The 27942-nt window shown below is 54.8% G+C and overlaps 1 protein-coding gene across 11 annotated transcripts; it reads right to left on the bottom strand.

Moving 5' to 3' along the window:
* Window positions 1–137: 137 nt before the first annotated feature.
* On the bottom strand, window positions 138–27214 carry WIZ (WIZ zinc finger). 11 transcript variants are annotated; one of them, XM_037506023.2, is made up of 13 exons: window positions 27082–27213; window positions 25413–25676; window positions 20475–20547; window positions 16761–18892; window positions 15252–15575; window positions 11091–11261; window positions 9673–10176; window positions 8244–8642; window positions 7102–7650; window positions 5453–5980; window positions 4832–5251; window positions 4446–4641; window positions 138–3358 (listed from the first exon to the last, which is right to left on the bottom strand). In XM_037506023.2, exons 2-13 carry the CDS (start codon window positions 25615–25617, stop codon window positions 3199–3201), a joined length of 5661 nt encoding a protein of 1886 aa, XP_037361920.1. In that variant the 5' UTR covers window positions 25618–25676; window positions 27082–27213; the 3' UTR covers window positions 138–3198. The 11 variants fall into 11 exon arrangements, with proteins under 11 accessions (XP_037361920.1, XP_037361921.1, XP_054549304.1 ...); XM_037506024.2 differs by lacking the exon at window positions 27082–27213 and adding an exon at window positions 26438–26505; XM_054693329.1 differs by lacking the exon at window positions 5453–5980 and having other exon boundaries at window positions 27082–27214.
* Window positions 27215–27942: the final 728 nt, after the last annotated feature.

Raw genomic sequence — 27942 nt, 5'->3', positions numbered from 1 at the left:
TCCCAGTTCTGCCAGCGAGAAGCTGTGCAAACATGGCCAGGCTATTCTTAACCCTTCTGGCAGTCAGCTTGTAAACGAACATGGTAAAGCCATGCTGGAATGAAAATTACAGCTGAGCGCCAAACAGGATGCTATAAGCGTGTGTTCAAACAGATCACAATGTACGTAATGAAATCATTCTGGTGTCGGTGCGCTGGGTCTTACATTATTAATCGTGACGTAATGACAACGAATGTATTTATATAGCATGTCTATATATGTAATAAATGTCTGCATCTCAAATACTTCCTCATATCTTTGAGGACCAAGATAACTGAGTCTTGGAATTCATGACTTGTTCAAGGTCCTTGACATTTCAGAGTTACCTCTTAAGACCCTCCTGGTTCATTATGGACTTTGGATATCCTGCAGTAACAGGGCAATCTCCAGCCCTCTTCTGAGAACGCTTAGCGGAGGTGTGGAATCTAACGTCAGAGACCTCTCATCATTTCTAAGAGATGAGATAGAGCAGCAGACGTGTGAAAATTCACCAAACTGTACAATTATGATTTGGACACCTTGTTTTAAATTATGCTGTTGATGTTTGATATTGAAATTTCTTTAGGTGCAATGACATTTTAAGAAGTCCATATCCTTAAGAGAAACTTGCTGAAATATTAAGAGATTTAAGACAATGTGATTGACCCCAATGCAAATGAGGAAGGGGAAAAGCGCAGCTTGGAATTATAGCTGAAGATTGGTGATGAATTATATGGAGTAGATGAGTGTTCATCCTACTTTTCTTTGTATGACAGGAATTCTCTGATAAAATGTTTACAAACCTCACCAAAAAGATAGGACTTATGCAAAACTTGCTGCCAATATGGGACAAGGACTATGATGCCTTAAGTGAGAAGTGCCATATACAAAGCAGGAATGTGGACTCTGGCTTTAGGGCTCATTTCAGTGTCAATGTCAGGGATGGATGCCTGCCTGCCTGCCTGCCTGCCTGCCTGCCTGCCTGCCCTCCAAAGGCAAGACCCTGGGACACACATCCTGAGGTATGTACCCACAGCCATCATTTTATCCTCTTGGTAATTTAACAACCAATGTGCTACCTCTGAGACAGAATGGCTCAAGAAGGGGTGTGCTGTTTTCGGAAAAGATACCTCTGTGGCAAGAACTCTATGTACCCACTCAAAGACCTTCACAACTACCACTGCATGGTTGTGGTGGGAGGGGCTTCCTATGTGACTTTATGAGCTCTTGTATTGTTTGAATTTTTTACATTGAGTTCATATCAATTTTACATTTTTTAAAACTAACTTATAAAAAGACAAAAGAGGAAGTGTCTGAGTTAGCTTCATTCCAGGAGATGCCTACCTGCATGATAGCATGGATGGAAGAGGTCAATTCCTCCTATGCCGGGCAAGATGTATAATCTGACCTCACATGAACAGAAAACCTAAGCTTGCAGACCAAGACCACTCTGTGGGCATGTATTAGCACAGCTTGTGGTTACCATTCCCCTACCCGCCCAGCCCCAGGCAGGGGCTAGTTGGGGGATCTGGGGTAATAAGGTTAGGGGTAGAGGAGGTCTCTGCTATCTATACCCCAAGAGGTCATTGCCACTTTCCAGCCCTTAGCCATAGACGTGATAACGATGAGCTGAAAAATCACATGCAATAAACAAGGAGCAGCCAACAAAATCTCTTAAAATCTCAGAAATGTTCAATAAACATTTGCAGAGTGAGAAAATAAATAACATCACAGAGGAACCAGCAGCTCCCTTTTCCCCTTGTATTACTGGGGTTTGGGGTATGTGTATGTGGACAAGTCATGTCCTGAATGCAGGCCAGTCCCATGAGCTACGTTCTCCCCTCCACCTGAAGGGTACCCACACCCTCACTGGACAGCTCCTGCCCTCTGAGAGCCTTCTAACCTGGGTCACTTCTCCATCCTGACTCCCTTCCCAGACCAGTTGCTGATAGCTCTGGTTCCTCTCCTCTGCTCACAAAAGCCATGTCACCAGTTGGCTAGGGCTCCCCACCAGCTACGCCAGCCACTCAGAACCAATAGCTGGGAACTTGGGCTTGTCCCCAGAAGGGTCTGGTTGGCTAGGAGGAAAACCCAGGGCCTCCAGGGGTTCTGAGCAGAGACAGCTTGATCCCAGCCCTGGCTGCCAAACAATGCCAGCCTGTCCAGTTGACAGAAAAACACACGCTGGCCGCCTGCCCTGGGGTGTTTCCAGAAGAGAAATTTAATCTAATTTACATACTTCTAGGTACATCGATAACCAAAATGTGGCCACTGAAAAAAGTTAAAAGGTCAATCGACTCCCAGTTTCTAGCTGGCCCAGGGTTGCAAAATAAAAAGATCCACGTTCCTTATTCTCTACACAAAACGCGTTTTTAAAAAAGTGAAAGGTCTAGGGAGCTATACATAGAAAGCAACAGTGAAAAGAGGGAGGGGCCAGGGGTGGGGGAGAAGAGTCCCACCCCCACCCCTTCCTGGGCCCTGGAGTCCAGGGGCTCTGAGGGGGCCTTGACATGGCAGGAGGCAGCTGTCAGCTCTGAGCTCTTCCCAGCCGGGAAGGCCCCAGGGGGGGTGGGTGTGTGTGTGTGTGTGGGGGGGGGTGTCAACAGGATTTCCGTGGCATTGTGGACTCAGTGGGGAGCTCCCAGGCCCTATCAGGCCTACAAAGGGAGTGTGCCTTCCCCTGAGCAAGCACCGTGGCATGACGTGGTTGTTCAACTCAGGAACTGGGGGGCTGGGGCAGATCCCGGGTCTCACGACGAGGTGTATGCGTGTATCTGTGTTCGCATGAGCGTGCAGTGAGAGGATATTCACCAGGGCAAAAGGGAACCAGGACAGGGGTCTTTGGGATCTTTGCAAATGGCCACAGATAGCAAACATAACCCTATCTGGCTGCTAGACACAGGGGAGTGCTGGCCTGCTTCCCCTGTGACCAGAGACCTGGCCATTGACCCTGCTGGAATGGGTGAGGGTGGGCTGGAGGAAGTTGCCCTGTGGCCCCAGTGTCCTCAGGCTGGGGTAAGGACGCCCCGGCTGTAGTGTGCCCGGCCCCAAAGGGTGCCGGTTTGAGGTTCTGGCTTGCTCCTTTGGAAACGGAAAAGAAAGAGGGAACGGAGGGAGGAAAAGATTGAGGAGGAAGAGGAGACAGAGGTGGCACGAGAGGAGATCTGGAATGCTTCTGTGTTAGGGTGCCTCAGCTGCCGCTGTCTGTGCCTGCAGCGCCTGGGGCTCGTCAGGTTGGGGGTCCGTTTTGGAAAAATTCATCTCCAGGATGTGCCGCTGTAAATGCCGCACCCATTCCTCCTGGATGGAGAGGGGCCCCTGGAATTCCACCTCACAGAACCTGTATGTGGCGGGGGGGTGGGGGGGGGGTGGGAAGGAAGAGGGTAAATCAGAGGGAAGGAGAAGACAAAGCCATGAGCAGAGGCAGATGCATAACCCTGCCCATATCCCTACACTGTTAGTTATATACCCTGAATGTCAGGCACACCTGCTGCTACTCAATATGGATACAGAAAGTCAGGATTTGAGGAAGGGGAGCCCAGAGGTAAGATGTTTCTGCGCGCGCGCATGCGTGCATGCATGCGTGTGTGTGCGTGCGCGCACACACAAGTGCACGCACCTTCTATACCTATCACAGGGTATGGTGGGGTCCCTTGAAGAAGACCCCTGTCTCTATGCTCAGGAAGGGCTGCTGGTTCAGAAGTCGGAAAAGAATCACTAAGCTTCCAGAGCACCTTCACCATCTGATTGAAGCACATAATGTGAGATGGGGGAGGCCCTATAGAAGCACACCTTACCCTTCCACACTGTGCCTGTCCTTGAGTACCACAGGTCTCAGAGCCTTAGTTTGTGGCTCTAGAGACTTGGTTCAAATTGGACTTCTAACTTGGCCTGCGTGGTGGGTCCCCCTCATGTTTCGGAGTCCCAGTTTCTTGGCCTTCTGATGAAAGTGAGTACTTTGGTAAGAATTAACTACAACCAATTTTTTTTTTCTTTCCCAGGTTGACATTTGCTCCAGGTGGTCTGCTGGTTCAGAAGCGAAGTGCTTTCTAAATATTCAACTCTTAATCCTGATAAAAAATCTGCCAGGTAGGATGTTCCCAATGTAGTTTTACTGGTGAAGATATTGATGTCTGGAGCAGAAAGGAAGTCCTTGTCCAAAGTCACCAAATTCTTAAGTCACCAAACTATGGCATTTGAACGCATGTCTGGCTGGTGGTTACAAAACTCCAGATCTTAGCCTGATGCTCTGAGAACCCCTTAGCTTGGGTCCAGCCACACCTCAGAGAAGTCCTTGGGACTCAATCTTCTGAACCTCACTAACCTTGTCCTATTCTGAGGCTCTGGAAGGCTAAGCCCCAACTAGATGGTCTCCCTATCTCCCTCCCTTCCTTCCACTTACCCTCCCTCCCCCAGAGACCTTGTACCTGCACTTCAGGGTGTAGATGTTGCCAACAAACTTGACAAGTGAAGTCTGGGGGGGTCGGGGCACCAGGGAGGGAACCGGCCGAACCCGGGGTGGGGGTTGCCGGACCTCCTCCAGCTTCTGCTGCAGGTCATTGGCTTCCTCGCCTCCCCGGGCTGCAGAGGCATCTGGAGGGCGGGCTTGTCGGCGTTCAAACTCTGAGGTGGGAAAAGGTAGGGAGATGAACAGGAGATAAGCTGGAGTGTGAGGCCCCCTGGGGAGTTCCTGCCTTCAGCAAGCAAAGGGCAGATCCTATGGGGCACCATAATACAGTACAGCTGGTGACAGAGGCAGCACAGGACTTTCCAAGTGCCCACTGCCCTCACAACCCTCTCCACCAGCACTCACTGTTTATATTTTGCCGTTGATGCTCCTCAGCCTTCACTGTGCCTGGTGGACTGGCTGCTAGAGGCCGTTCACCACTGTCGGCTGCTCGGCCTGCCTCGAGCCCTGGCTCACCCCCGGCACTGCGGCCCACCATGGCCAGGCCCCCAGGTGCCAGCCCCAGGGGCGGCCGCCTGTCACCATCGCGGCCATGGCCAGCACTGCGGAACTTCTTGGTGAAGGGGCGGCCGCCCTGGATGTAGCTGCGGTAGGCGCCCACCTTCTGGGGCCTGTGCTTGATCCATTCGCTGAGTGTCTCAATGGGTGAGCCGTTCACGCACCACTCTGTCACACCAAACTGCCGCAGGTGTGCCCTTGCGTGGCTGGCCAGAGCCTTGCGGTTTTCGAAGTAAAGGCCACACAACTCACAACAGGCCTCAGTGGCTGTGGGGCAGAGGGGTGCTGTTGAGCCCCAGCCCCAAGGGAGCAAGGGGCCCCAGAAAGCCCTGTCCGAGTCAGAATCCCACATCCCACCAGAGCCTTGCCAAGGGGCCCCTGCTGGGGGGGGTCAGAGTGAACGGGGTCATGCCCGGTCCTGCAGGCCCCAGTAAATGCCCTCCCAGGACCCTGCCACCCACTGCTTACAGGAGTGGGAGGTCTTCTCATGGAGGGTCTTTGCCTTGAAGGGCAGTTCAGTCTGGATGTATGTCTTGGCCTTGACCTCTGCCGGGAGGAGGCGGTCCTCCTGCAAAGGTCGCTTGGCTGCCACTGAGCCCAGGTAGCCTGTGGCTGAGGGCTTGGCACCAGTTATGGGTGCCAGGCTGAGCTCACGGGGAACCTGGGCTGGGCCAGCTCCTGGTTTACCCAGCCGGCCAGCCATAGGCGCCAGTGGCAGGGGCCCCTGCATGGGCCCAGGGGCCGCTGTGGGGGGGCCGTCCTCAGCCAAGGCAGGGGCCAAGTCTCCCGCAGGTGGCTCCTTCTTGATGAGGCATGGCTTGGACTTCTTTTTGAGGATCTCCCGTAGCGTATCAATGGGCGAGCCATTGACAGACCACTCAGTCACACCCATCTGCCGCAGGTGGGATCGCGCGTGGCTCGACAGACCCTTGCGGTTCTCGAAGAACTCGCCACAGAACTCACAGCGGATATCACGCACTGGCTCTGCCCGGGACGCTGCAGGGGGTCCAGGATGGGGAAAGGGGAGGAGAAGGAGGCGGCAGCTGCCGGCGGGAAGCCTCCAAGCTCAAGGCCCAAATTAAGTGCCAGCTGCCTGACTGCCTCATCCATGCACCCCAAATCTGAAAGACCCACTCCCTTGTCTGCTTCCAGAGGCCCTCATGTATGTCCTGGTCTGCTTGTTCTGTCACTTCAAGTTCTAGCTGGCTTTACAATGACTACCTGTGACATTGTGAAGCGCTGTGGAGCAAGTGCTCCCTTCATCCTGGGCTCAGATGCCAGTTTGGTTGGGATCCCCTGTGTGATGTTAGACAAGCCACTTTTCCTCTCTGAGCCTCAGTTTCCTCCTCATCAAAATGTACATGGAAACCTCCACCTCCCAGCATTACTGGAAGGGCCTAACACAGAAGCCAAAGCACATGACACAAAGCTGGCATGAAATATGTACTTAAGTGCTAAGGTGGAGGCTTGGTCCAACCTCACCACTCAGCACACAGTTCAGCCAACCTGAGAAGAACGAATACAGTGACAATGGGAGACGGGATCAGGTGACAGGTAGAGGTACAATTACTGCATACAGAGAACTGTTTAACCTGGCACTGTGCTAAGTGATTTCCACCACTTGAGAAAACCGAACAGAGATGGGACCACGCTGATCTCCATTTTCCAAAAGAGGAAACCTGCCAGGATCACGTGTTGCTAGACTGTGGAGCAGCTGAAATCATGACTTGAACCTGACTCCAAATGTCAAGTTCTTAGTGACCAGGAACATCAGAAAGACACAGTTCAGACACCTACTTCTGCCTATATTCCTGCCATGACAAACATCACTAATTGATCCTTGTGGTCTTTTTTCCTAGAACCTGGTTGACAGTAACTATCAACTGACTGAAGATGCCATCCCTGAATGACACAATTCTGCCTCCCTCATGTAGGAGAATCAAGCAGGAGCTTAGTCGGGAGTCTGCATAGTAGGAATGTGCAGTTAGCTCCTCATTCTCTGAACCTGTGTATCCTCCCTTCCACTTCAAACCTGGGCACTCTGGGTACCCCCAAGGGGAGGTGGGGAGGAGGCCCCTCTACCTGTTCTCCCTGCCCTTCCCCAGGGTCACACTTACATAGGTTCAGAGGGGTCAAGTCTTCCCGAGGTGCAGCCCAGGGACCCTCAGATGGGTGAGACTCCCCATGAAGGGCCCCTGGCAGCATCTCCCGCTTGATCTCCACCCGCATTTGTTCAGGCTTCAGCTTCTTAGGCAGGGAGGGTGCAGCCAGGCCTGGGAACATCTTCCGGGCCGTAGGAGGAGAAGCAGTTGGTGAGTGGCCTAGGGGGCTGCCTGGTGGCGGTGGCAACTTCTTGGCCAGGGGTGAGATGTGAAGGTCTGCGGGACTGCGGGCTTCCAGTGAGCTGCCAGGACCTCCACTGCCCACCACCTTGGCCAGGGTTTTTGGGCTAGGCCCTGGTGGGTTAGGGTGTCCTCCAGGCCGGGACTGGGTCCGTCTCTTGAGGATCTCCCGCAGTGTGTCGATGGGTGAGCCATTGACGTACCATTCAGTCACACCCATCTGCCGCAGGTGGGAACGTGCGTGGCTGGACAGGCCCTTGCGATTCTCAAAGAACTCACCGCAGAACTCACAGCGGATGTCCCGTGCTGGCTCTGGGCCTGAGGCTGCAGCAGGAGGAAGAAAAAGGGGCAGTGAACACCCTGGACACCATTAGCATTGTCACCTGTGGGTATCCTGGTCATCTGGGTGTGGGCAGCGCACACCCATGGGTTGGGGTGGCGGTGGAGGGCAGGTGCAAGCCAGGGAGCTGAGGAGTGGGGTGGGAGGCCAGACACCTGGCAGGAGCGAGGTGAGGCTCCAGAGAGCACATGGGCCCTCAGTTCTGGTGGAGAAGAATGGAATCAAGACTCCAAGGCTCTGTGGGTCCCCATAAGGAAAGGGGCAAGAGGGCAGGAAGCAACCACCTAAGCAGTCACTCTAAGGGGCAACTATGGGCATGTTCCACACCAAAAAGGCAGTACCCAACCCTTGGCCTTCATTCTCAGGGAAGGTCATAGTCATAGAGGTCAAAGGCCAAGAGAGAGAGCCTAGCAGCCGACTGCCAGTGAGATCTCTCAGCAGAACCGGTCCCCTGCCAAGGGCCCCTTGTCTACTCCCTGCCCAAGCAAGGAGGGAGTAGATTGGGGGCTGTGAACACCCCCCCGGGAGGGGCTCCAGGGCCCGCAGGGAGGAGGAGGCAGCTGAAGTGAGAACCTACAGAGGTTGAGAGGAGATGGCTCCACATCAGAGGCCCAGAAAATGCCAGCGGCTGCAGCGGCCGAGAGGTCCTGCTTCCCCCAGGGGTTGGCCATACCCGTGGCCTTCAGCTTGGCCTTCTTGGCCGGCGGTGGGGGGGGGAGCAAGGAGAAGGCCGCGGAGGCCAGAGGAGGGCGACCCAGGTGGGCCAGGGCGCCGCGCCCTGGTGGGAGGCGGATCTGGACGCCGTCCCTCCTGATGAGCCCGTGGAGCACGTCTATGGGGGATCCCTTGGCGTCCGGGTCGCTGACGCCCAGGTGGCGCAGGTGGGCGCGGGCGTGGCTGGACAGGCCCTTGCGGGTCTCAAACCAGGCACCGCACAGCTGGCAGTCCAGCTCTCTGCCCCCGGCACTATCTAAAGCTGCGGAGACAAAACACAGGGGGGGGTTCACGGCCGCCACTTTGGCCGGCCCTGGGGGACTGAGCAGGAGGGCCTAGTATGATTCTCGGCTGCCCAGGCCATTGGGGGTTCAAGACTAGTGCCACAAATTTATTTTATGAGATTTGGGGAAGCAGGAAGTCCTGTTCCCTGCCTGAACCCTTGGCATCAAGGTGAGTATGGAGAATGTGAAGATGTGGGGTGGAGAGATGGTGGCACTATCCAGTGCTTGAGGATCTTATTCTCTGGGACCCCAGCTATGGGGCTGTGCTAGGCAGGTGACAGGTGCAAAGCAGGGACCGACCCAGCTACTAAGCGTCACATAGCCAAAGGCACAGTTGCTCCTGGCAGCACAGAAGATAGTGCAAGCAGCTTCCTGGAACATTCATGCCAATTTGGAATAGGGGAGGTCAGACCCAGACTCTAATACCCACAAACAGGAAATCAGGAAAACCTGATTTCTTGGGGGATGCCTGGTTAAACTTGCTCACCATACCTGGGTGTTTTCTTCCTAAACCCTACTTTGCTGTGCCCATAGGCAGCCCAGGAGGCACAGCGCCATACTTGGGCACAGTCGGAGGTGCCTCTGCACAGAACAGTTAGGCAGTTGTGATGACAGGGCCAACTATGGAGCCTCCTGTCTGAAGGATCCACAATGCCCCACCAGGGAGCCAGGCCCATGGGAGCTCTGGTCACCTTCACTGCCCTAACCCTCAGACCCAGAGAAGGACAAAAGCTGCATCTAAGTTGTGAGAATGACACTGGCAGGCTCAACAGTCATGGCCAGGTCTTCAGGGGAAGAACAATGATGGAAAGGGGGAAGGGGATGGTAATACGCAGCATGGACAGCCCAACAGGAGATACAACACCCCAACCAATGCTCTGACCTGGCCAACCCAGGACATAGGAGCTGCAGTTCCCTCCTTTCCCCACCCTGGGCCCTGAAGCCCAATTTGAGGTCCCATCCCTCCCAATGCCAGGACCTCCCTTGGCTCCCGGGGCCCGAACTCACTGAGGTTCAGAGGCCCCTCGTCCTCAGACTGGGGCCACTGTGCCTTTGGGGAGGCCGGCCGGGGGCTCAGGGACAGCTGGGGGCTCTTGTCTTCAGGATTCTTGGGGGTGGGGGAGCCTGCCAGGGCCAGCGGTGCCTTCTTGAGGAGTGGGGAACTCGGTGGGTGACCCAGACCCTTGGCTGAGAAGCCAGGAGGAGACTTGATGGCCTTGTTGACAGCAGGAGCATCCAGGGGCTTGGTCAGGGTGAGCAGGCCTGGCCGGGAGGCCCCAGCAACCACCTCCTTCGGTGAGCTGGTCTTCTTGGTCAGACCCGGGGGCAGCCCAAGGTGAGTGTCAGGCAGGCCCTTCTGCTTCACAAGCTCATAAAGGAGGTCGATGGGGGCACCACTGCTCTCTGACTCAGCAACCCCCAGCTGCCGCAGGTGGGAGCGTGCATGGCTGGACAGGCCTTTCCGTGTCTCAAAGCAGGCGCCGCAGACCTCGCAGGTGGTCAGGCTCTGAGCTGGAGGGCAAGATGGAAGATAGGAGAGACCCTTGTGAGGTCACTACACCCACTTGTCCTCCCCCCACTCATCCAGACCCTCTGCAAGTGTTTTACTTCTGTCAAGGCCTCCTGATCCTCAAAATGACTCAAGATGGGAATTAGCCTGTCCTGTTTGCAAATAAGGAAACTGAGTCTCACAGAGAAGGGTTACACTAAAGGGCACACAGTAGGAGGCAGAACCTTTCTGTGGTCTAGTCAATGGAACACCTGACTTTCTCCAAAGCATCAGGGTATCCTGGCAACAGATTTTTAGGCAAATGCTAACCTGCCTGTCATATGCTCACACAGTTAGCCAATCTCTACAGTCCCAGCCATCCCATGCAGATGAAAACAGGCTCCAAATTTGGAGGCCCAGCCACCATCCATGTGATGCCTTACATCCTGTTCTTTAGAGCCCTTACAAGTGCCTATCTGATCTTCTGCCTTGCTGCTTCCCAGCTTCAATGACCCGAAGGATCAGGGCGAGGTCTGGTTTGCTCCTCTCACATACCTGGGACCCAGCACTGTGCTGGACATGAAAACCAACAGACAGACAAGTCTACATCATGCAGATGATCACACAGCTAATGATAGTCAAAGTTGGCAACTGAACTGGGTTTGAGTGTGAGCTGAGGGCCACGCTCACTGCTTCTCTAGATGCCCCTTCCTCACCCAGTGAGGGTGTAGGTCAAGACCAAATATGTATGCATGCCCAGGACAGTGGAAGCTCGCGAGACAGAAGACAGATGTGGAGTGTTGCAGTGGTGCCTTGGAGTGGCAGAGAGAGCAGTATGGTCAACCTGGTGCCCCACACTAACCCCCAGGCCTGAAAGCTCCCTTGTGAGTTTGACTAGCGTGGTCAGCACCCCCACCATGCCACTTGAGTCACTCACCCTTGAGGTCCGGCAGCTCCTGCTTGCTGCCATGAGGAACCTCTGCTGCCACTTTGCTACTCAGCCGATTGGCCACCTGCTCCAGGGGCCCAGGGATAGGCAGGCTCTTCTTGGGGAGCGGGGGGGAACCCAAGTCCATGGCCACCATTGTGTTTTCCTCAGAACCTAGGCCTGTGAGGTTAGGAATACATGCTCAGCCCATGTAAGGTGCAGGATGTCTACCCCCAGTGGTCTAGTCAATGGACTGTGGGGATGGTGGGGCTTCTTCCAGTTGGTGTCTGCTCTTATTTTGGGAGGCAGCTCACCCCATGAAAGCTGAGCTTCCACTCATAACCCACAGCAGCAGTACAGTATAGGGATATCAGGGCTGCCTGCTGACAGCAAAGAATACGTTCAGCTTCCAGGCGGGTGAGGGGATACAGTGCTAGTCTGACTCCCATGCTAAGGGATGTCACAGAAAATATTTCGGGGAAGAACTTGTGAAAAAGAAGATCTGTACATCTTGGGAGTGTGAGGAGCAAGGGGTGGGGGTGGAGGTAGTTAGAAGAGATATTCCATAGAAGGTCAAAAGGGCAATGCATAGGTGGGAAGTCACACAATGAGGCAATGCAGGACACAGAGGTGGCTCCATAGACAGTTGGGCTCACCAGGTGAGCCCAAAGTGGGTTAACGTGAAAACTGAATGCTTGGATTAGCAGGGATTTGACTGTGGACAGAAGAGTAGAATCACTGAACTTGGTGAGAAGTTTGAGACATCTATCCTGGGCCAGGAAGCTTGGGAGGGTGGGGTGGGAAAGTGGAATGTCCATCCACCTTTGAGGACAGGGAGTGAAAAGCGGGTTTTACTAATCTAATTTTTCAGAGAAAGAGGCCTGTTGAATCCCAAGTTTAGCGTTCAGGGCAGAGGGGAGAGAACTCTGAAGATGAAGGAACTTGTCTCGGATGAGGCCCTGGAAACGCTCAGTGCTATGAGAAGAGAGGCCAGCAGGTCCCGGCTCAGTTTGAGTCCTGCGATGACAAGGAGAAGGCAGGCGGAGGGGGCCACCAGACCCCGGGACACCGAGGACTTTGCCAGTCTCTGAGTGGAGTGGGCGCGTCTGTCAGACGGGGCAGGGTCGTGTCAGGGCTGAAGTGGCTGGGAGTGGGTTTCCGCGATGGAGGGCCCGAGACTGCCGAAAGGACGATCCCGGGATTCCAAGGGAACAGGGGGCAGCTGTCAGACCGGGCGAGGGTTCTGCGGGGCAGCGGTGGAGAGTGTTTCTCAAGTCCGCACCCTGCGAGCGGCGATTAAGGCGCGGGGCCCGCTCGACTAGAGGGCCGGGGGGAGGGGGGAGGGGGAGTCCCGGAGACCAGACGGTGGGCGGTGGGGGCGGCTGTGGCTGCGGGTGGGACGCCGACTCAGCCCTCCCCGCACCCTCCCCGGCGCGGGCTCTTACCCGGCGCGGGCCCGGGCCCCGGCTCCGGCTCGGCCTTGGGCCCGTCCCCGCGGCGGCGCGGCGGCGGCGGCGGCGGCAAGGGTGGGGGCGGCGGCGGCGGTACAGCGAGGGCCGCGGGGCCCGGGCTCGGGGGCCCGGGCGGGGGAGCCCCCGCGGGTGCGCGCTCCCGGGCACCCCCCGCGCGCGGCCCCGCCGCCGCCTTGCTCTCCGCTTTTGTCACTCGGCACTGGGCGGTGGAGGCGGCCATCTTGGCTCCGGCGCACGCGGGGCGGCCGCCCCAGGCGGGAGCAGCCGAGCGCCGAGCGGCGCCACCAGCCTCTCCGCTCCGCCCCGCCCCTAGGCGCGCGCCCAGGGCATCCGTGAGAGCGCCGAGCGCCGAAAGCCAAACGTCTGTTCCCACCCTGCCCTAGGCCGCCGGCGGGAGGGAAACATCAGGTTGCAGCGGGCGCCCAGACACAAATGCAGGCTACGCCACCCGGACCCTCGACGGCCGGACGCTCACCTCTCTCTCATCCTCCCGCCCCCGGATAGCCCTAAAGTTAGGATGGGAATGCTCCAACCACATGTATTCAGGTTCCTGGAGCCCCGACGTGCGAAGCTAGGATTTGCCACGGATCTGCTCGCTCCGAGCTCCATTTCCTTCTCTGGGAGTCGCCCCTTCGTTTCGGGGACCCTGGAAGACACCTGATCCCCAATCACGAGGATTTTTCACTCCTCCTCCCCAAACATAATCCTGGTATTCAACTGTTTCTCTGCAGCGCCGTCCGCAGCCCTACGGACTTCCACGCATGGTCCGTACTTTCCAGGCACTACCCACTTCTTCCTTCCCAGTACCAAAACCGATGCCCCCCAGCTGTTCTTTTGACAGCTGGGTGTGGCCGGAGTCTGACCGTTGCTCCGCCCCCCTTTGGCCCATTTAGGGAGGTAGGGGATGGGGGTTGAAGTTTCTAAAGACAGCCCTGCAGGGCCGCTGCCTACCTATCTCTAATCTTGAGCATCCTTCCTCAAGGCAAGGCTTCCTCAAGGCAAGGCTTCCACCGCTCTTTAACGGCCCCTGCCGCTGCCCTTCCCTCCTGGTGTTCAGTGAAAGGCTGATGATCGCTCCTCCTCCTGAGGACAAGGCCAGGACTGTGTGAGGCTGCTTCCTCACACCCCCAAGTGGCTCTTCCAACTTCCTCAGCACTAACTGGGGCTGGCACACTGGTCTTCTGGTGGAAACAACTTATTCAGAGCTGAACCTGACTGCCGTGTATATATCTGTATCCCTGGGGTGCCTGACCCAGGTGCCAGGTAGTGGGTGTAAGCCTGACATGCAGGCCAATACTGAAGTAACAGAGAAAGGATGGGGAAGAGACTGGGGGTGGCTCAGGGCTGTGTTTTGTGCCTCCCAGACACCCTCACAGTAACTCTGCCTTCAGGCTGCCTCAGAGACACTAGCCACGTGTGTGAGCTGAATGCAAAGGCAAGAAGCCTGAGGTCACATCTCCACTATTCCTTTCTCCCAAGTGACCTCAACCAGACATCATCCTTTCTTTGTGCCTCAGTCTCCTTGTCAAGGAGGGGGACTTTGATAGCCCCACCCCTCCTGTACAGACCCTCAAGTCAATGGGCTGGCTGATGGGTGCAGCCAAGCCCAGTGTACAGATCTAAATAGGACCTTGGAAGTTCCCAGTAGGAGAAACATAGAAGGAAGCTTCAATCTCAAGCAGCCCATGGGCAATTCCCCATTCGGGCACCTTCTCCATTCCCCAGAGTCTGCCTACTCTCACTGCCAAATTCTTTGCCTTGAAGCTTAGTAAAGACTCCCAAAAAGACAGACTTTACTGGGCCTGGTCCTTCACCCTTCCACTTCCTCAAAGGTGTCTAGTCCTAGACTCCTCCACCAATTATTACTTCTAGATTTTCCAGGCCATTCTCCACTGGAGAGACCACTGAATACATGGTTCAGCAGTCTAGCTCTTTTGCAAACCAGGTGACTGACCCACAGACAACAATCCTTCCCCCATGGACTTGTTTTAAGGCATAAATGAAACCTTAGAATACAGAAAGCAGTTAGGAGAGGAGTTATCAATGCTGCTTAACAAAGTAGGCACTCTTGAAAATCTAGAACACATACCCTAGATTTGCACTGTCCTGTAGGATCACCGTTAGCCAGGCACTACAACATTTCATATGCTCAACAGCCACACATGATCAGTGGTGACACTGCAGGATGGTACAGATATTTAGAGAACATTTCTTCCATCTCAGAAAGTTCTATTGGACAGCATTGCTTTAGATAGAAGACGTCACTTAAAGCAAGGATTCTGGAGCCTGACAGCCTGTGGTTTCAAATTACAGCTCCACCACTTCCAGCTGTGTGACCTTAATTAAGCTCTCTGGGCCTCAGTTTCCTCATCTGTAAAATGGGGATAACAACACCTATATAATAGAGTCACTATAAGGGCGTAAATGAGTTATCTGACTCCAAGTAAATGGTCAAAAGGCATATGTTGAAAATCACTATCAGAAAGGGCAGAAAGGAACTAGACTCAGACCCTGAATAAAACAGAAATGATCCCTAAGTGTCAGGGCAGTTGTGAACATTTCCTTCATCTCAACATGCTTTGTAAAGTGACTTGAAATGCATCTAGGAAAGCCAGTGACTGACTGCTCCTCCATTTGATCTCTCTGAGCCCCTAGGGAGGGTCAGGGCTCCATCCCCACCCACCCTTTTTCCCCTTACCATCTCCATATGCTGGCCCAGGGTCCTCAGCCCAGGTAGGTGGAAAGGGCACTGTGAGAGGTAAGCGGGGCCTGCGGGAAGTCAGGAAGCCACCAGGTGGCCCCTCAGGCTCATGGCCCAGGGGGCTGGGAGGTTGCTCAGCAGAGGAGGTGGCTAGCAGCTCCTGCAGGATGTTGATGGGTGAGACGGTGAGCTCCCAGTTGGTGATGCCGAAGTCCCGCAAGTGGGCCCGGGCATGGCTGGAAAGGCCAGCTCGTGTGTCAAAGCCAGCCCCACAGAAGTCACAGCGCATCAGACTGAAGGTGCCTGGGTCAAAGTTCGCCACTGCAGAGGGAGAGAGAACATGGACTGCCTTGGGGAGCAACTCTCTGGCTCCAGTCCTCCCCATGCCTCTTGGGGCTGCCCTCCCCGCTCCAAGAATCACACAGCCACTGCTGTCCCCCACTCCAGGAAGCCTTCTTTGCTTGACCACCCTTCCCCCCCAACCAACAGTGCCAACTCCCAGCACCAGGGACCCTACCCAGCCTCAGAAATATTTTTTCAGGTGTGGACTTGCAATCATTTGGGTGAGTATTCAGTTAATACCATTCTCACATCTAGAACTCATCTATTTTTTTTTTAATTGCTTCAGGTAGGTATTATTGCTATCTATATCTGTACTGCATTAATTGAGCCATTTCAAGTAAATTCAAGTTCATAAATTTCCAATGATTCATAAAGCCCAATACTTTATCTATTTTTGCCTACTACCACCCCAGTGCCATAAGTTAAACCTTTTTTGAATGAACTAATGGTCAAAAGGACAGGTCACCTTCCTCTGGGAGCCTACTTGGACTTTCCAGGACCTTCTCTGGGTTTCCCTAGTCTTCAGCTTTGTCTATCACATCCCTGTTCACTCAACACATACCTGCATGACTTCATGACTATCCACCCTGCCCCATGCCCCCAGCGCACACAAAGGCACACACACATTCTCAAACACCATATTACTACCCTCAGATGGGCCCATTTCTGTAAGCCTCAGAACCACCCAGGGTATTGATGTTGGAGACAAACCATGGTGCCTAGAGATCTGCATACCTCACCTGGGGAGCTTCTGAGGCCAACCAGTATCCTACCATTTCTGTTTCTGGGGCATGAAGAGCAGAGACTACTGTTTTGCCTACTGTTGTATCCCCAGTGCCCAGAACAAAGAGGACCTCATCCAGTATTCATCAAATGAAGGAATAAGACGTGACAATTCCCTGCCTGGGATGGATGTCTTTTCCCATCCTCCTTTCTCCAGTTGCTAGAAGGGCCTGGGCATTGGGGCATCTCCATACCTTCACTGATGCCTTGGCCTTTGCTGTGGCTCCCAGGTCTTCTTGGAGGAAAGGCCCTGACTTCACCCTACCTGGCACTAAGGGAGGATCTAGAGTGAGGGTTGCTTAGTTCAGAACTCAGCTGCCCAGCTGTGCATGGGTCTCTGGGACCTCAAATGGCGGTAGGCACCGGAACAAGCTGCCCTACCTTTTTTCTTCTTCTTCTGGAAGGAGAACCTGCGCTCGATGGCCTTCACCTCCTCAGCAGAGATGAAATGTCGGACGTTGTAGCTGACACCCACACGGTTCAGGTGGCCCCGAACATGGTTGGCCAAGCCGATGCCATTGTGGAAGCGATCTGGGCAGTAGGGGCATTTCCGCTCCTCATGTTTCAGTACCACTGCTGGGTCCCCATCCAGGAGTGTGTCCAGTCCCAGTGGGCCACCCAATGGTGCATCCAGGAGTAGGAAGTCCAATGGGTGGGTAACCCCCAGTCCCAATTCTTCAGGCTGCAATCTTGGGGGCATCCTGGCTGTAGCAGCCATGACTTGTGGCCCCAGCTTTGCAACCAGCACCACTGGCACCATTCTGCAGAGCTGCTGCTGCTGTTCCTGTGAGGCCTCAGCTGCCCACAGGGCTTCCTGGAAAGTCTGCTTCAATGCCAGGGCTGGCTGGGGGATGAGGCCAGGGGCAACTTGGGGTGGAAAGATGCCATTTTCAGGGGAAAAGTCCATTTCTGATGCCAGGGGTATATCCTCCTCTTCTTCACTCCAAGGGTACCTCCGGTCTTCCACTTGGGCTGGGAGACCCTGTGGGTGGACACTGCTTCTGCTTCTACTGGGCTGTAAGGAATAGGGGGTAGATGCTAGTGGTGAGGGAAAGGCTGGACTTCCTAGGGGCCTCTGGCCCAAGCCATGTGGGAGGAGAGGCTTTGACAGTGGGAAATCCCTCAAGCCCAGCTGCTGGCAGCCTGGGCCAAAGGCCAGACTGGGGTCGTATCCAGCAGGGTTCTCCTGCCACGTGGGGGCCAAGAGTGGCTCAGCTTTGCCAAAGTATTCCTCAGCAGAGAAGCGGGCGTACACATCCTGGCTGGTACCAGGCTGGCTGGCAGGTTCCTCATCCAAAGCTTCACCATCCTCCTCCCAGCGGGGACGGGCATGTACAAGTCTCACATGCTCCCTGAGCAGGCTCTCACTGGGTGCAGGGAAGCCACAGAAAACACAGGCACTGAGGCCGGAGGAGGCCTGAAAGGGTTGATAGGTGAGGGTGGTAACATCAAGGCCGGGGCTGCCGGCCCCACTGCTGCCCCCAAAGGGCTCTTTGGCTGCCTGGCGCTGAGGCTGGCGCACGTGCAGCTTGGCATGCTGCACAAAGGCTTTGGAGGAATTGGTGCCAAAGATGCACTTGGGGCACTGCAGCCTTGCCTCCCGGCCCTCATCTCCTGGAACCTGCTTCAACTTCTGTATCTCCTCAATAATCTTCTCCCGGGATGCCTGATGCAGCTGCCGATGCCGCTCAAGGGCTACCGGGTCAGTGAAGGCCCAGCCACATTCTCCACAGGCCAACGGGGCTAGGTCAGTTTGGGGCTCCTGACATGGGGTTCGGCGGTGCTGGCTCATATGCTCCAGCAGGTGCTCCTTCTGCTTGAAGTAGATACTACACTCAATACACGGGAACACAGCTGGCTCCTCCTCATCCTCATTTTCACTGGCTGCTCCCTCAGCCACATCTTCCAGCAGCTTGCACAGGTATGGTCCTGTTTGGACCAGGGGCAGCAGTGGTTGAAGTCGCTCCACAGATGCCTCTGAATTCACTGTCCAGGTCTGTGTGGCCACCTCTAAGGCCGACCTGGGAAGATCCCACTCATCAGACTGCTGGGCTAGCCCCTCAAGGTCCATCAGGTGCTCTCTGGTGCCAGTTGCCACTACATCCAGTGTCTTAGTGGGATCTTCTACTGGCACGAGCACAGTCCGGAAGGAGGTAAGGGGCTGTGGCTGGGGTGGCAGGTCCAGGTGTAGCCCTATATCCTGAGGTGGAGGCTGCTCTTCTCCATCTGGGAGCCAGTCCAATCTGGGGAGGCCCCGGGAGACCTTTTCCAAGATCTTCGGTTCACACTGGGGGTGTAAGAACCTTCTAGAGCCCTCAAGTTCAGGATGGGTCTTCACAGTTCTCACAATGACTGAGTCCTCAAACCTCTGCTCAGATGGGATGCTCTCCCTGGCCTCCTGGACCAGAGGGTGCTCCCAGGGCCCTTGGCCATCAGGTGGACCAGGAAAGTGGTCCAGGAGATGGGGTAGTGGGGAGCCCGGCCGGAAGTCTAGGCTGCCTCCATCCCAGCAGCTGCAAGGAAGTGCCAATGGGGACAGGTTAGCCATGGCCTCAGTTTCCCGTCCTAGGGCAAGGGAGGGATCCTCCCAGGCAGTCTGAGACAAGTACCAGAAACCCAGCTATGGGCAAAGTCAGAGGGGGCTGGGAATGTGGGGGTGAGGGCTGGGAGACTCTTGCAGAACCACTGGTTCAATAACCAGGCTCAACTCCGAGGATGCACCTGTTCATACAGTCCAGCCCCACTGTATGATGGAGAGTGTGATTGGGGTCACAAGTGTCCCCAGGTCTGGTGTCACAGCCAACTCTCATCTGTTCCCCCTGGAGGGCCCAATTCTCTAACCTGTGTTCCAGGCTGCTTTTCTCTTGTCCTCCCCAAACTGGGGTGCTTTTGTTAATTTTATCTTTCCACCAAATTTGGTAAAACTCTATAGCACAAACAACTCAAGGGAATACAATTCTCCCCTGAATCTCTGTTCTTGTAAGGGCAGAGAGAGGAGAGGTTGAAGCCTCTGGATCCAGTGACCTCTCATAGAGGAAAGGGAAGGTGAGGCAACCTCACTGAGCCCCAGTTTTCCAACCCTAAAAATGGGGACAAGTCCCAAGAACCAGGAGCCTCTGTGTCCTATGCCACAGCATGTAAGCCTGTTTCTCATACCTGTAACCAAAACAACGCAACAAACAGCAGGTGCTTATTTAAATGATCCCAACCACAACCTTTCAATAGGGGATCCCTTGACCCTGTGAAGTATAAAGAGAGGGTGGCACAATTCATTGTGGTGCTGGAGAAACATTTTGCTTCACCTGATGCCTTGCTCCCAGTGAATCTATTACCAGTGTGGTTTCTTATTATGACAGTTCCTGATAGATCTCCCTTTGTTTTTCAAAATCTTGTCTTCACCAAGGCTATAGATCTCATCATGGAAGAGATGCTAAAATCGGTTCCCCTTAATGACCAAGTGGAAATCAGGGCCACCTCTCTAAGCCTCACAGGTGACAAGCAATACTAACAGGACCATCTCCCCTTCATTTCCCCCCCTCACTCCCTGGGCTGTGGCAAAGGTTTAGCACATTAAGTATGTGCCAAGAGTCTAAATACAGCAAGCACTCAATAACTGAGTTATTAATCCTAATATGTCTATTATTACCTATTAGCACCTGACAAGCCATTTAATAAAGAGTTGCTGGTGTCAACATTGCTGTGGATTCCTGCTTCTACTGAAAGTCCCTTGTGTCCTGAAGGCAAGTTCATGAGATTCATCTTAGGGACCCCATTTTACAGATGAGGAAACTGAGGCTCAGAGAGGGCTAGCATCATTCTAAGGGTCTCATGTCAGAGACAGGACTCCAAGAGGCCAATCTCCAGGCTCCTGCCTCTCTGATCTCGCTCATGACAGGGATAACGAGAGTTGACTATCTCTGTTCATCCTGGGTCTCCCTCCACCCCCTGCACATACCCAGGGGCTTGCCTACTGGGAGTTACCTCTTCCTGCCTGGCCTCCTGATTCCCTCCTATCCCCTTTTCTCTCCCAGGGGCCTCTCTTGGATCTGCTTGCCCCCCTGCCCTCCCTGAGGTCAGGGCCAGCATGGCACTCACCAGCTGCTGATCCGATGGGTGGCGGAGGTGGCACGGGGGAGGGCTTCGCTGAGGCCGGGATGGGGCTGCCCGTCTGCAACAGAGAGGGGAGACCCTGAGGGGCTGGGGCCCTTTGCACACCAGTTCCAGGATCCCTTCTGGGCACCTTGGAAGGGCCCAGCTGGCTCCACATCCCTTTCTACTCAGAGGCCTTTGGCCTCTGCATTCCTGAGCCCTAAAAGGAGTTTCTTCGGAGGAGGGGGACTCCAGGGGCTTGCTACCTTCAATCCTCTTCTCTTTGCCCCCACTCTGCAAACAGGGTGCTTTTTTTTTTTCACACCCAGTGAGAACTCACCTGGCTTCTCATCATGTCTACAATAAAAGCCAGATTCCCAACTTCCATCTACAAGTAAGTCCCTGTGAGGTCAGACCTTTGCAGTCTCTCCAGCTTCACATCCCTCTCTCACATCCCTGATTCCTAAGGAAAGCTCAAACTGTTTCTGGTCAGAGCCTTTTCATTGGCTATTCTTTCTGCCTGAAGAGCCCTTCCCTGGCCTAGCGAGTTCCTGTGATTTTCAATCTGGGCACCTGTTTCATTTCTTAGTATTCTCTGAAATTACCTGGTTCCTTCCCTAGATGACTGCTCACCCATGCCCCTGCTAGCATAGAAGTTCCTGAGGCCTAATTCACTGCAGCATCTGGGGCCTGGCATGTAGCTGGTAGTAAACCATTACTAGCCAGATGATGGGTATGGAGCACATCTAGCCTGAGCTGCAGAGAGTCTGTCCCTGCCTTCCAGATCCCCTTTCAGGTTCTAAGTCCTAGAAGCAAACCCTCTCCTAGGACCCCCTACACAGATAGAGCCAACTCTCCATTATCTGCCTGTGGAGCTAACTTCTGGAGCGACCATAGGAATCCTGGCCTGCATTTCCTTTGCCCACCACACCCGCCTGACACGGGCAAGTGTGCCAATTGGGGAGCAGGCCAATTGCCTGGGCCAAGGTTAACACGCTGGGCGAACTTGCAGATTGTCCAGAGCCCAACAGATGCAATTGCTGGATTAGCCTCAATTTGAGGATGGTCCAGAGAGAGGGCTGGGGCTGGGGATCTTTCTTTTTCTAATCCCCACCATCCACTTTGCCCAGGAACTGAAAGCTGCCAGGAGCCAAGGAAATTAGAAATACGGGCATGAGTAGGGGTGGGGTTAGAAAATTGTGGTCGCTGTAGCCTGAGAAGAGGTGTGATTATAGTATGGTCTCTAGAATAAGAGGGTGGTGATGGAGGTACAGAAAGTTGCACCATCTAGAGTAGTTTCTCAACCTCAGCACTATTTGCATCTAGGACTGGATCTTTCTCAGTGGTGTAGGTATTCTGTGCACTGCAGTGTGCTGAAGAGCAACCCTGATACCTACCTACTTGATGCCAATAGCCCCGCTTCCTGTCTCTGTCTCTGCAGTGATGAAAAGCAATTATCTCTCCAGATATTGCCAGTGTCCCTTGGGGGAAGAATCACTCTCATTTTGGAACTCCTGGAGTAGACTGATGGGGGCAGGGCCAGACCAGGGACACACTTGGATTCAGGTTGGGAAGGTGGGCTGGGGTGTTGGAGAGGATGTAAGGGTTGAGAAAAGCAAGGACTAGACCAATCAAGGGAGAGAGACCCCAAGAAACAAGGTCTCTTGAGAATGTAAGAATCACAGATATGAGCTTGTTGGGAACAACCAGTTCAATGGCAACAAACCCCCGGCACAGCAAAAGTGCAGGTCTGAGAGTCCAGGTGTTCTGCTTCTGAGATTCTGGGACCCCAAGCTCCCGAGATTCTAGGTGTCCCAGATTTGATGATTCTGCAATTGCTGTTGTCTAAGAATTCCATGAGCCAGGGGGCTGTATTGGCCTCTTTGTTTGAGCAGCTCCAGCGAGGCTCCTATTTTTAGTGGCAGCAACTTTGGAGAAAGGAGGTCAAGTAGGGCCCCAAGTCCAAGACACCTGGGGGGAAGAGGGCTTGCTTAGAGGCCCCCAAAGCCAGCCAGTGAGGTTCCAGAAGTCCCTATAGGTCAGATGGACACAGCCTTCAGGCAGTGGTCATGCCCAGGAGCCCTCACTGACTCCTGCCATCTGGGATCCCCTGAGAAGGTTTGAAAATGAGAGAGAGGAATGACAAAGGTGTCCATGAGAAGCTTGAACCCTCAAAGCAGGAGACTTGGCTACTGGCCAAGAATCTAGACCTGGAGCCAGACACATGGTGAGTTCAAGGCCTGGCATTGACCTGAAGGGCATGCTTTTCCGGTTCTGAGCCTCAGTTTCCTCCTCTGGATAATGGGCATGGCCACCACCCAAGTCTAGAGGACCAGAGACAGGTACCAAGGAGATATAGAAAATTCTCTATTCACAGAGACGCAGCTGGGGGAAGAGGGAGGTGTCCCTCTCTGGGAGTGTCCCAGTTTGGAGACATCCCAGGTTGGAAGTTGAGTCCAGACCCAGAGCCTCAGGCCTGCTTACTCCATGCTCTGATTTTCTCCTCAGTCTTGGGCCCCATGTGGGCAGAAATGATGCGTTGTTCATCCCCTTCTCCCTGGTCCCAATGCCAGGCAGGCAACAGACTCCATCAATCCATGTAGACCGTCTCAGCCCCACTGCACACGGGAAGCCAAGCAGAGGGCCCAAACATTGGGTAGGGGAGGGGACAGGGAGGCTGTGGGGATTCCAGGCACACAGCCATAATGGAGGACAGAGAAGGCAGTGGATGTATTTGTTTCTAGGTAAGAATTTTTGGCAGTGGAAGAAGCGACTCCAGGAAAGGCTTTGGGGGTTCCAAGGGCTGGGCAGGCATGAGAGAAGGCATAGGCTTCGGAGTGGAATGGCAGCCCCACAGCCTGTTCCTATTTATAGGCATCACAAGACCCATAGGGCAGGTGCCCATACCAGGGAAGGGGGGTTGAACAGGCTGAGAGGGCAGCAGGGGAGATACCAGGTTTGAAGCCCAGAGCTTCATCCAACCTCCAGGCCACAAGCATACTCTAAGTGAAACCAACCCTGCCCCAAGTCAAGCCCATTGTCCCAACCCACATTTGTTCAGGGAAACCCTCCATAGTCACATTTCCCTTCTTCTCCAGGGATATGCAAGGGACCCTGGTTGACTCGCCAGTTGGGGAGAGGGCACACCAACTTACCTACCTACCTACCTTTCCATTTCTCCAGACCTCGAGCTTCTGCCAAGTCAAGAAGTGCCCAATTCCTCAGAAGCAGAGAGGACCTGTGTCCCCAGAGCCTGTTCCCTGTTCTCCCACAAAGTAAAGGTCCTGAGCTAACTGGGTGAGCTGGGCCATGGTCCTACCTTTGTATGGGCCTGGGTTACTCATGTTTGGAGGAAGGGATTGCTAAGATTCCTTGAATGCTGATATTCTGCCCAGAGGGGTCTCACCCTGCCATTTCCCTGCATCATATGACACCTTCATGTGCCACCAGTCTGAGATTCCACAATGCAGATTCTCCTGCATTGATGCCCCCTGTTCTCTTTGCCTGACTCACTGTTCCTCATCCAAAACTCCTGGATACCCTACAGACTGGGCCAGGCACCTCATCTGGGGCCTCAGAGACTCCCCAACTTCCCCCATTGCTGCTCCAGCAAATGTGCCAGGGCCTACAAGGGTGGGGATGGTGTGTGTGTTTGGTCACCTCTGTGCTATAGTGCCCAGCCTGAGAAAGGGATTTGTAAATGTCTGCTCATCATGAGCATCACTAAGGGTGAACAGGGCCTGGTCAAGTCGGCCTTATTGCAGAATGGTGGTTGAGAATGAGGCTGGTGGTTGCAGAGAGGTGGTTGAGAATGGAGGTTGAGAATGAGGCTGTTACAGTCTGGTTGATTCACTTTGGGCAACTCACCTCTCAGGGCCTTACTTTCCCCATCTCTAACATGGGATGATAATAACCAAGACCACCTCATAGGGGCCTTTTGAGAATGACATGAGATGATCATGTAAAGAGTGTAGCATAGTGGAAACCCCTGGTGAGGTGTTGGGGGTTCCTGGAAATCATGGCCTTTCAAGCAGACCAAAGAGATGAAGGGAGATGTCTGGTATATCAGCCAGTGCCACTCCCTCTGCTCTCCAGCTACACCAGGCTCCTGCTTTGTCTTTGAGCACACCATTACAGGGCCCTTGCACCTGCTATTTTTTCCACCTGACTTGCACTTGCCACCATTCATTCCATGCTCCACTCAAACACCAACACCCGAGGAAGGCATTTCCCATTCCTTCAGACATGATCCTGGTGCTCTGTTGTATACCTTCACAGCCTGTTACTGCCTACCCTTGTGTTATTTATTTAGTTGCTTGTTGTCTGTGTCCCCTACTAAGATGTCAGGCCCCTGAGGGAAGGAACTTTCTCCCCAGCACCTAGAACAGAGCTTGGCACATAGCATGTGCTAAATGTTTAATGCAAGACTAACAAGTCTTGAGTTGGGAACAGTGTAAGAGCCTCTTTTTCTGGGTAAACTGAGGCACAAAGGGTGACTTGAATCTCTGATTATCCAGTCTTTCCTAGCCACTAGAGGGCACAAGGTGCTTTGGCCCATGGACTTACAGTGCAGCCAGAGGGAACTGGGATAGATTGATAGGAATGAGATGCCTGGGGAACAGACTTGGGGCAGGGAATGTCAGGCTAAGTTGGATACCCGGACCCAAGTGACATACTCTGAGGAGGGAGTCAGGAATATCTAAGTTCAAGTCCCAGGTCCTCACCACCCACTGGGCAACCTTGGTCAGATCATTGGTTCCCAGAGCTTCTGTTTTCACAATTGTAAAATGGGAAAATAAGCACATTGGAAAGAGAAGGCTCTGGACCTAAGCAGAATCAGAATCCCAACTCAGCCCCTGATGGGCTGGATAACCTGGCCCTCCCTGATCCTCTGGAACCAGGCTAGATGCTCCCCCAGGGCCACAGGCCCACCCACCCTCTTACCGGAAATGCCACCTCTGCCATCCAGAATTTCCTGGTGGTCCTCCTTGGTGACAGGCAGGTAGTAGGTGGACCGGAAGATGCCACCTTCCCCCTCAGCAGCCTCAGCTCCACCTTTAATGTCTTCCCTTGGTGCTGGGCCAGGCAGTCTCTCAGGGCCACAAGGACGATCTGGGGCAGCCAGGCCACCTGCCAGGGGCCCATCCATGGGTGCTCTTTGCTTGGCTCCACTCAGCTACTAGGCTGGCTCAGCGAGGCATTGTAGATCTGAGGGGAAATTGAGAGGTGCTTAGGGGAGGTAGGAAGGAATTTGTTTCAGTTTCTCCTTCCTCCAAGCCCCCATCCTTACCCTTGTAATTCAGTCTCAGTTTACCTCCCAGCACAGGTGAGCTAATTAATGGTGCTGAGTTCCTATCCATATATATTGTATCCAGGATGGTATCCAGCAAGCCTCAGTCTTCTATTAAAAACTCTTTTTACACAGAACCTACACTGCCTCAGTTTACCCCATTTTTGCACATGCAATCAGCCACCCTGCTTTCTTCCACCATGACTGCTATAGTTTCTCCCAGTGCCTCCCTTCATTCACACACAGCTGCACTTTCTCCAGCTGCACTTTCCACATTTCCATGCACATGCATATGGTCCACCTATGCCCATGCTTCAGTATGAATCTAGGCACTTCTACCCTCTGATCCTACACACTGAGACTTCCCCAACCCCTCCCCCCCCAATGATTACCAGGGCACCTTTCTCACACTCCAACCCTCCTGCCACATGACCTTAGGGTTCTCCAGCATTAACCCCTTCACCCTCACACACAGCCTCAAGTGACCCCAGAATTAATTCTTGCTCTTTCCCCAACATTACCCCTCATGCACACCCAGCCTGGGTTTCTTTATCCCTCCCTCCCAAGGTCTTCTCTAGTGTGTGAGTAAAAGGGACTGATTGGGGCTCCTGGTCCAGAAATGAGGACCCTAGGGAGGCCGGGGAGATGGGGGGGTGCTGTTCTCTCCACCTATAAATACCTTCAAGGTAACGGCAAAGTGAAGGGCAGGAATGAGGCGCCCTCCCCAGGGAGATGGAGGGGAGGCCCGGCCCAGGCAACCGGGGCGGGGCCGGGGCTCCAGGCCCGGCTGCAGGCGCTGCCCTCCGCGATCGGGGGGCCTGGGTGCTCCCTGGGGCCCCGTCCGTGGGCTGGCAGTCGTGGCGGAGGGTCCCTGCCCAGGCCCGGAGGAAGCACCTGCGGGTGCCCACCGGGTGGGCACTGCCCTCGGGGAACGGGCGGGACCGTAACTTCGGAGCACTTTGGCAGCGTGCGGAAGGGGGTTCCCGCCTGGACGCCCCCCGGGGGTCGCAGGGATGGGAGTGTCGCCGTGCTACCAAAGCCCACCAGGGGGCCTGAGTCTGGCAGATGAGCCCTCCACCCGTGCACCTCGGGGCGGGAGACCCCGCGGGAAGCGTAGAGTAGGGGGGTGCACCTGCCCCAAGACCCCCGCTCTCCCCAACCTGCGCGGCCCCGCCCCCGCCCAGGCCCCGCCCCATGCAGGCCCCGCCCCCGCCCCCCGCCCCGGGGGGTCCCGCCTGGCCCGGCCCGGCCGGGCCCGGGCCTCCCCCTCCCAGAGCCGGCTCCGCCCCGCCCGCGAGCTCCGCTGGCCGGGCCGGGCCTCACCGGGGAGGCGGTGCCGCCGGCCGGGCGCCGGGGCACGGAGCTCCCTTCCTTGGTACGGCCGTCGCTGTTGCTACCGCTGCTGTTGCTCTCGGTGCCGGTGCCGCGGCCTCCACAGCCACCGCCGCCTCCACAGCTCGGGGGACATTGTCCCTTTAAATTACTCCCCCCGCTGCCCCGCCCCCCCGGCGCGCCGCCGTGACCTCAGCGCGACAGCCCCGCCGCACCGCCATGATGGGGAGGTCCGGGCCACCCCCCCCCCCCCTCCCCCTTTCATCCCCCTCCCCCTCGCGCCGCCGGTGGTGGGGGCCGAGGGGGTGGGTGGGATGCCAATGGGCGCGCCGCCATGTTGGGAGTGGCCTGGCGGGTCACCTTAAAGGGCCCGTGCGGCCAGAGCGTCCTAGGAGACGCTCTGTTACCATGACAACACTCTTGTCCTCCTACCCCCAATGGGTTCCTCATCACCCCACTGATTCTTCCAATGCTAGCCCGCTTGCTAATAGCACCAGAAGAGTGCGGAGGGGGCAGAAACCTTCCCCCATGGATCATTCATTGGTCTTTCTGGACTTTACCCTGGCAGACCTTAACCTTCACTGTTCTGCCACCAATCAGCTACTTTCCATCCACGAACTCATTCCCATCTTCCCTGTTATCCATATTGGACTTAAGAACCTCATAGCTCCAAAGTTGATCTAGTCCCCTTGTGCACCCAACCCCCAGGATCACAGCACAGCCCCATCACCCATCCACATGTTCAACCAACCATCCATTTTTCCACCATTCATACACACAATCTCTCAACCATCTAACCACCTACCCATTTACCCATCCAATCACTCATCCATCCATTCATCCATCCAAATA

This window comes from Talpa occidentalis, unplaced genomic scaffold (assembly GCF_014898055.3).
Source record: "Talpa occidentalis isolate TD23 unplaced genomic scaffold, MPIMG_talOcc4v2.1 talOcc4.12, whole genome shotgun sequence".
In the NCBI taxonomy this organism is placed as follows: Eukaryota; Metazoa; Chordata; class Mammalia; order Eulipotyphla; family Talpidae; genus Talpa; species Talpa occidentalis.
The sequence above is the reverse complement of the archived record's forward strand: the minus strand, read 5'-3'. Positions and strand labels throughout refer to the sequence as shown.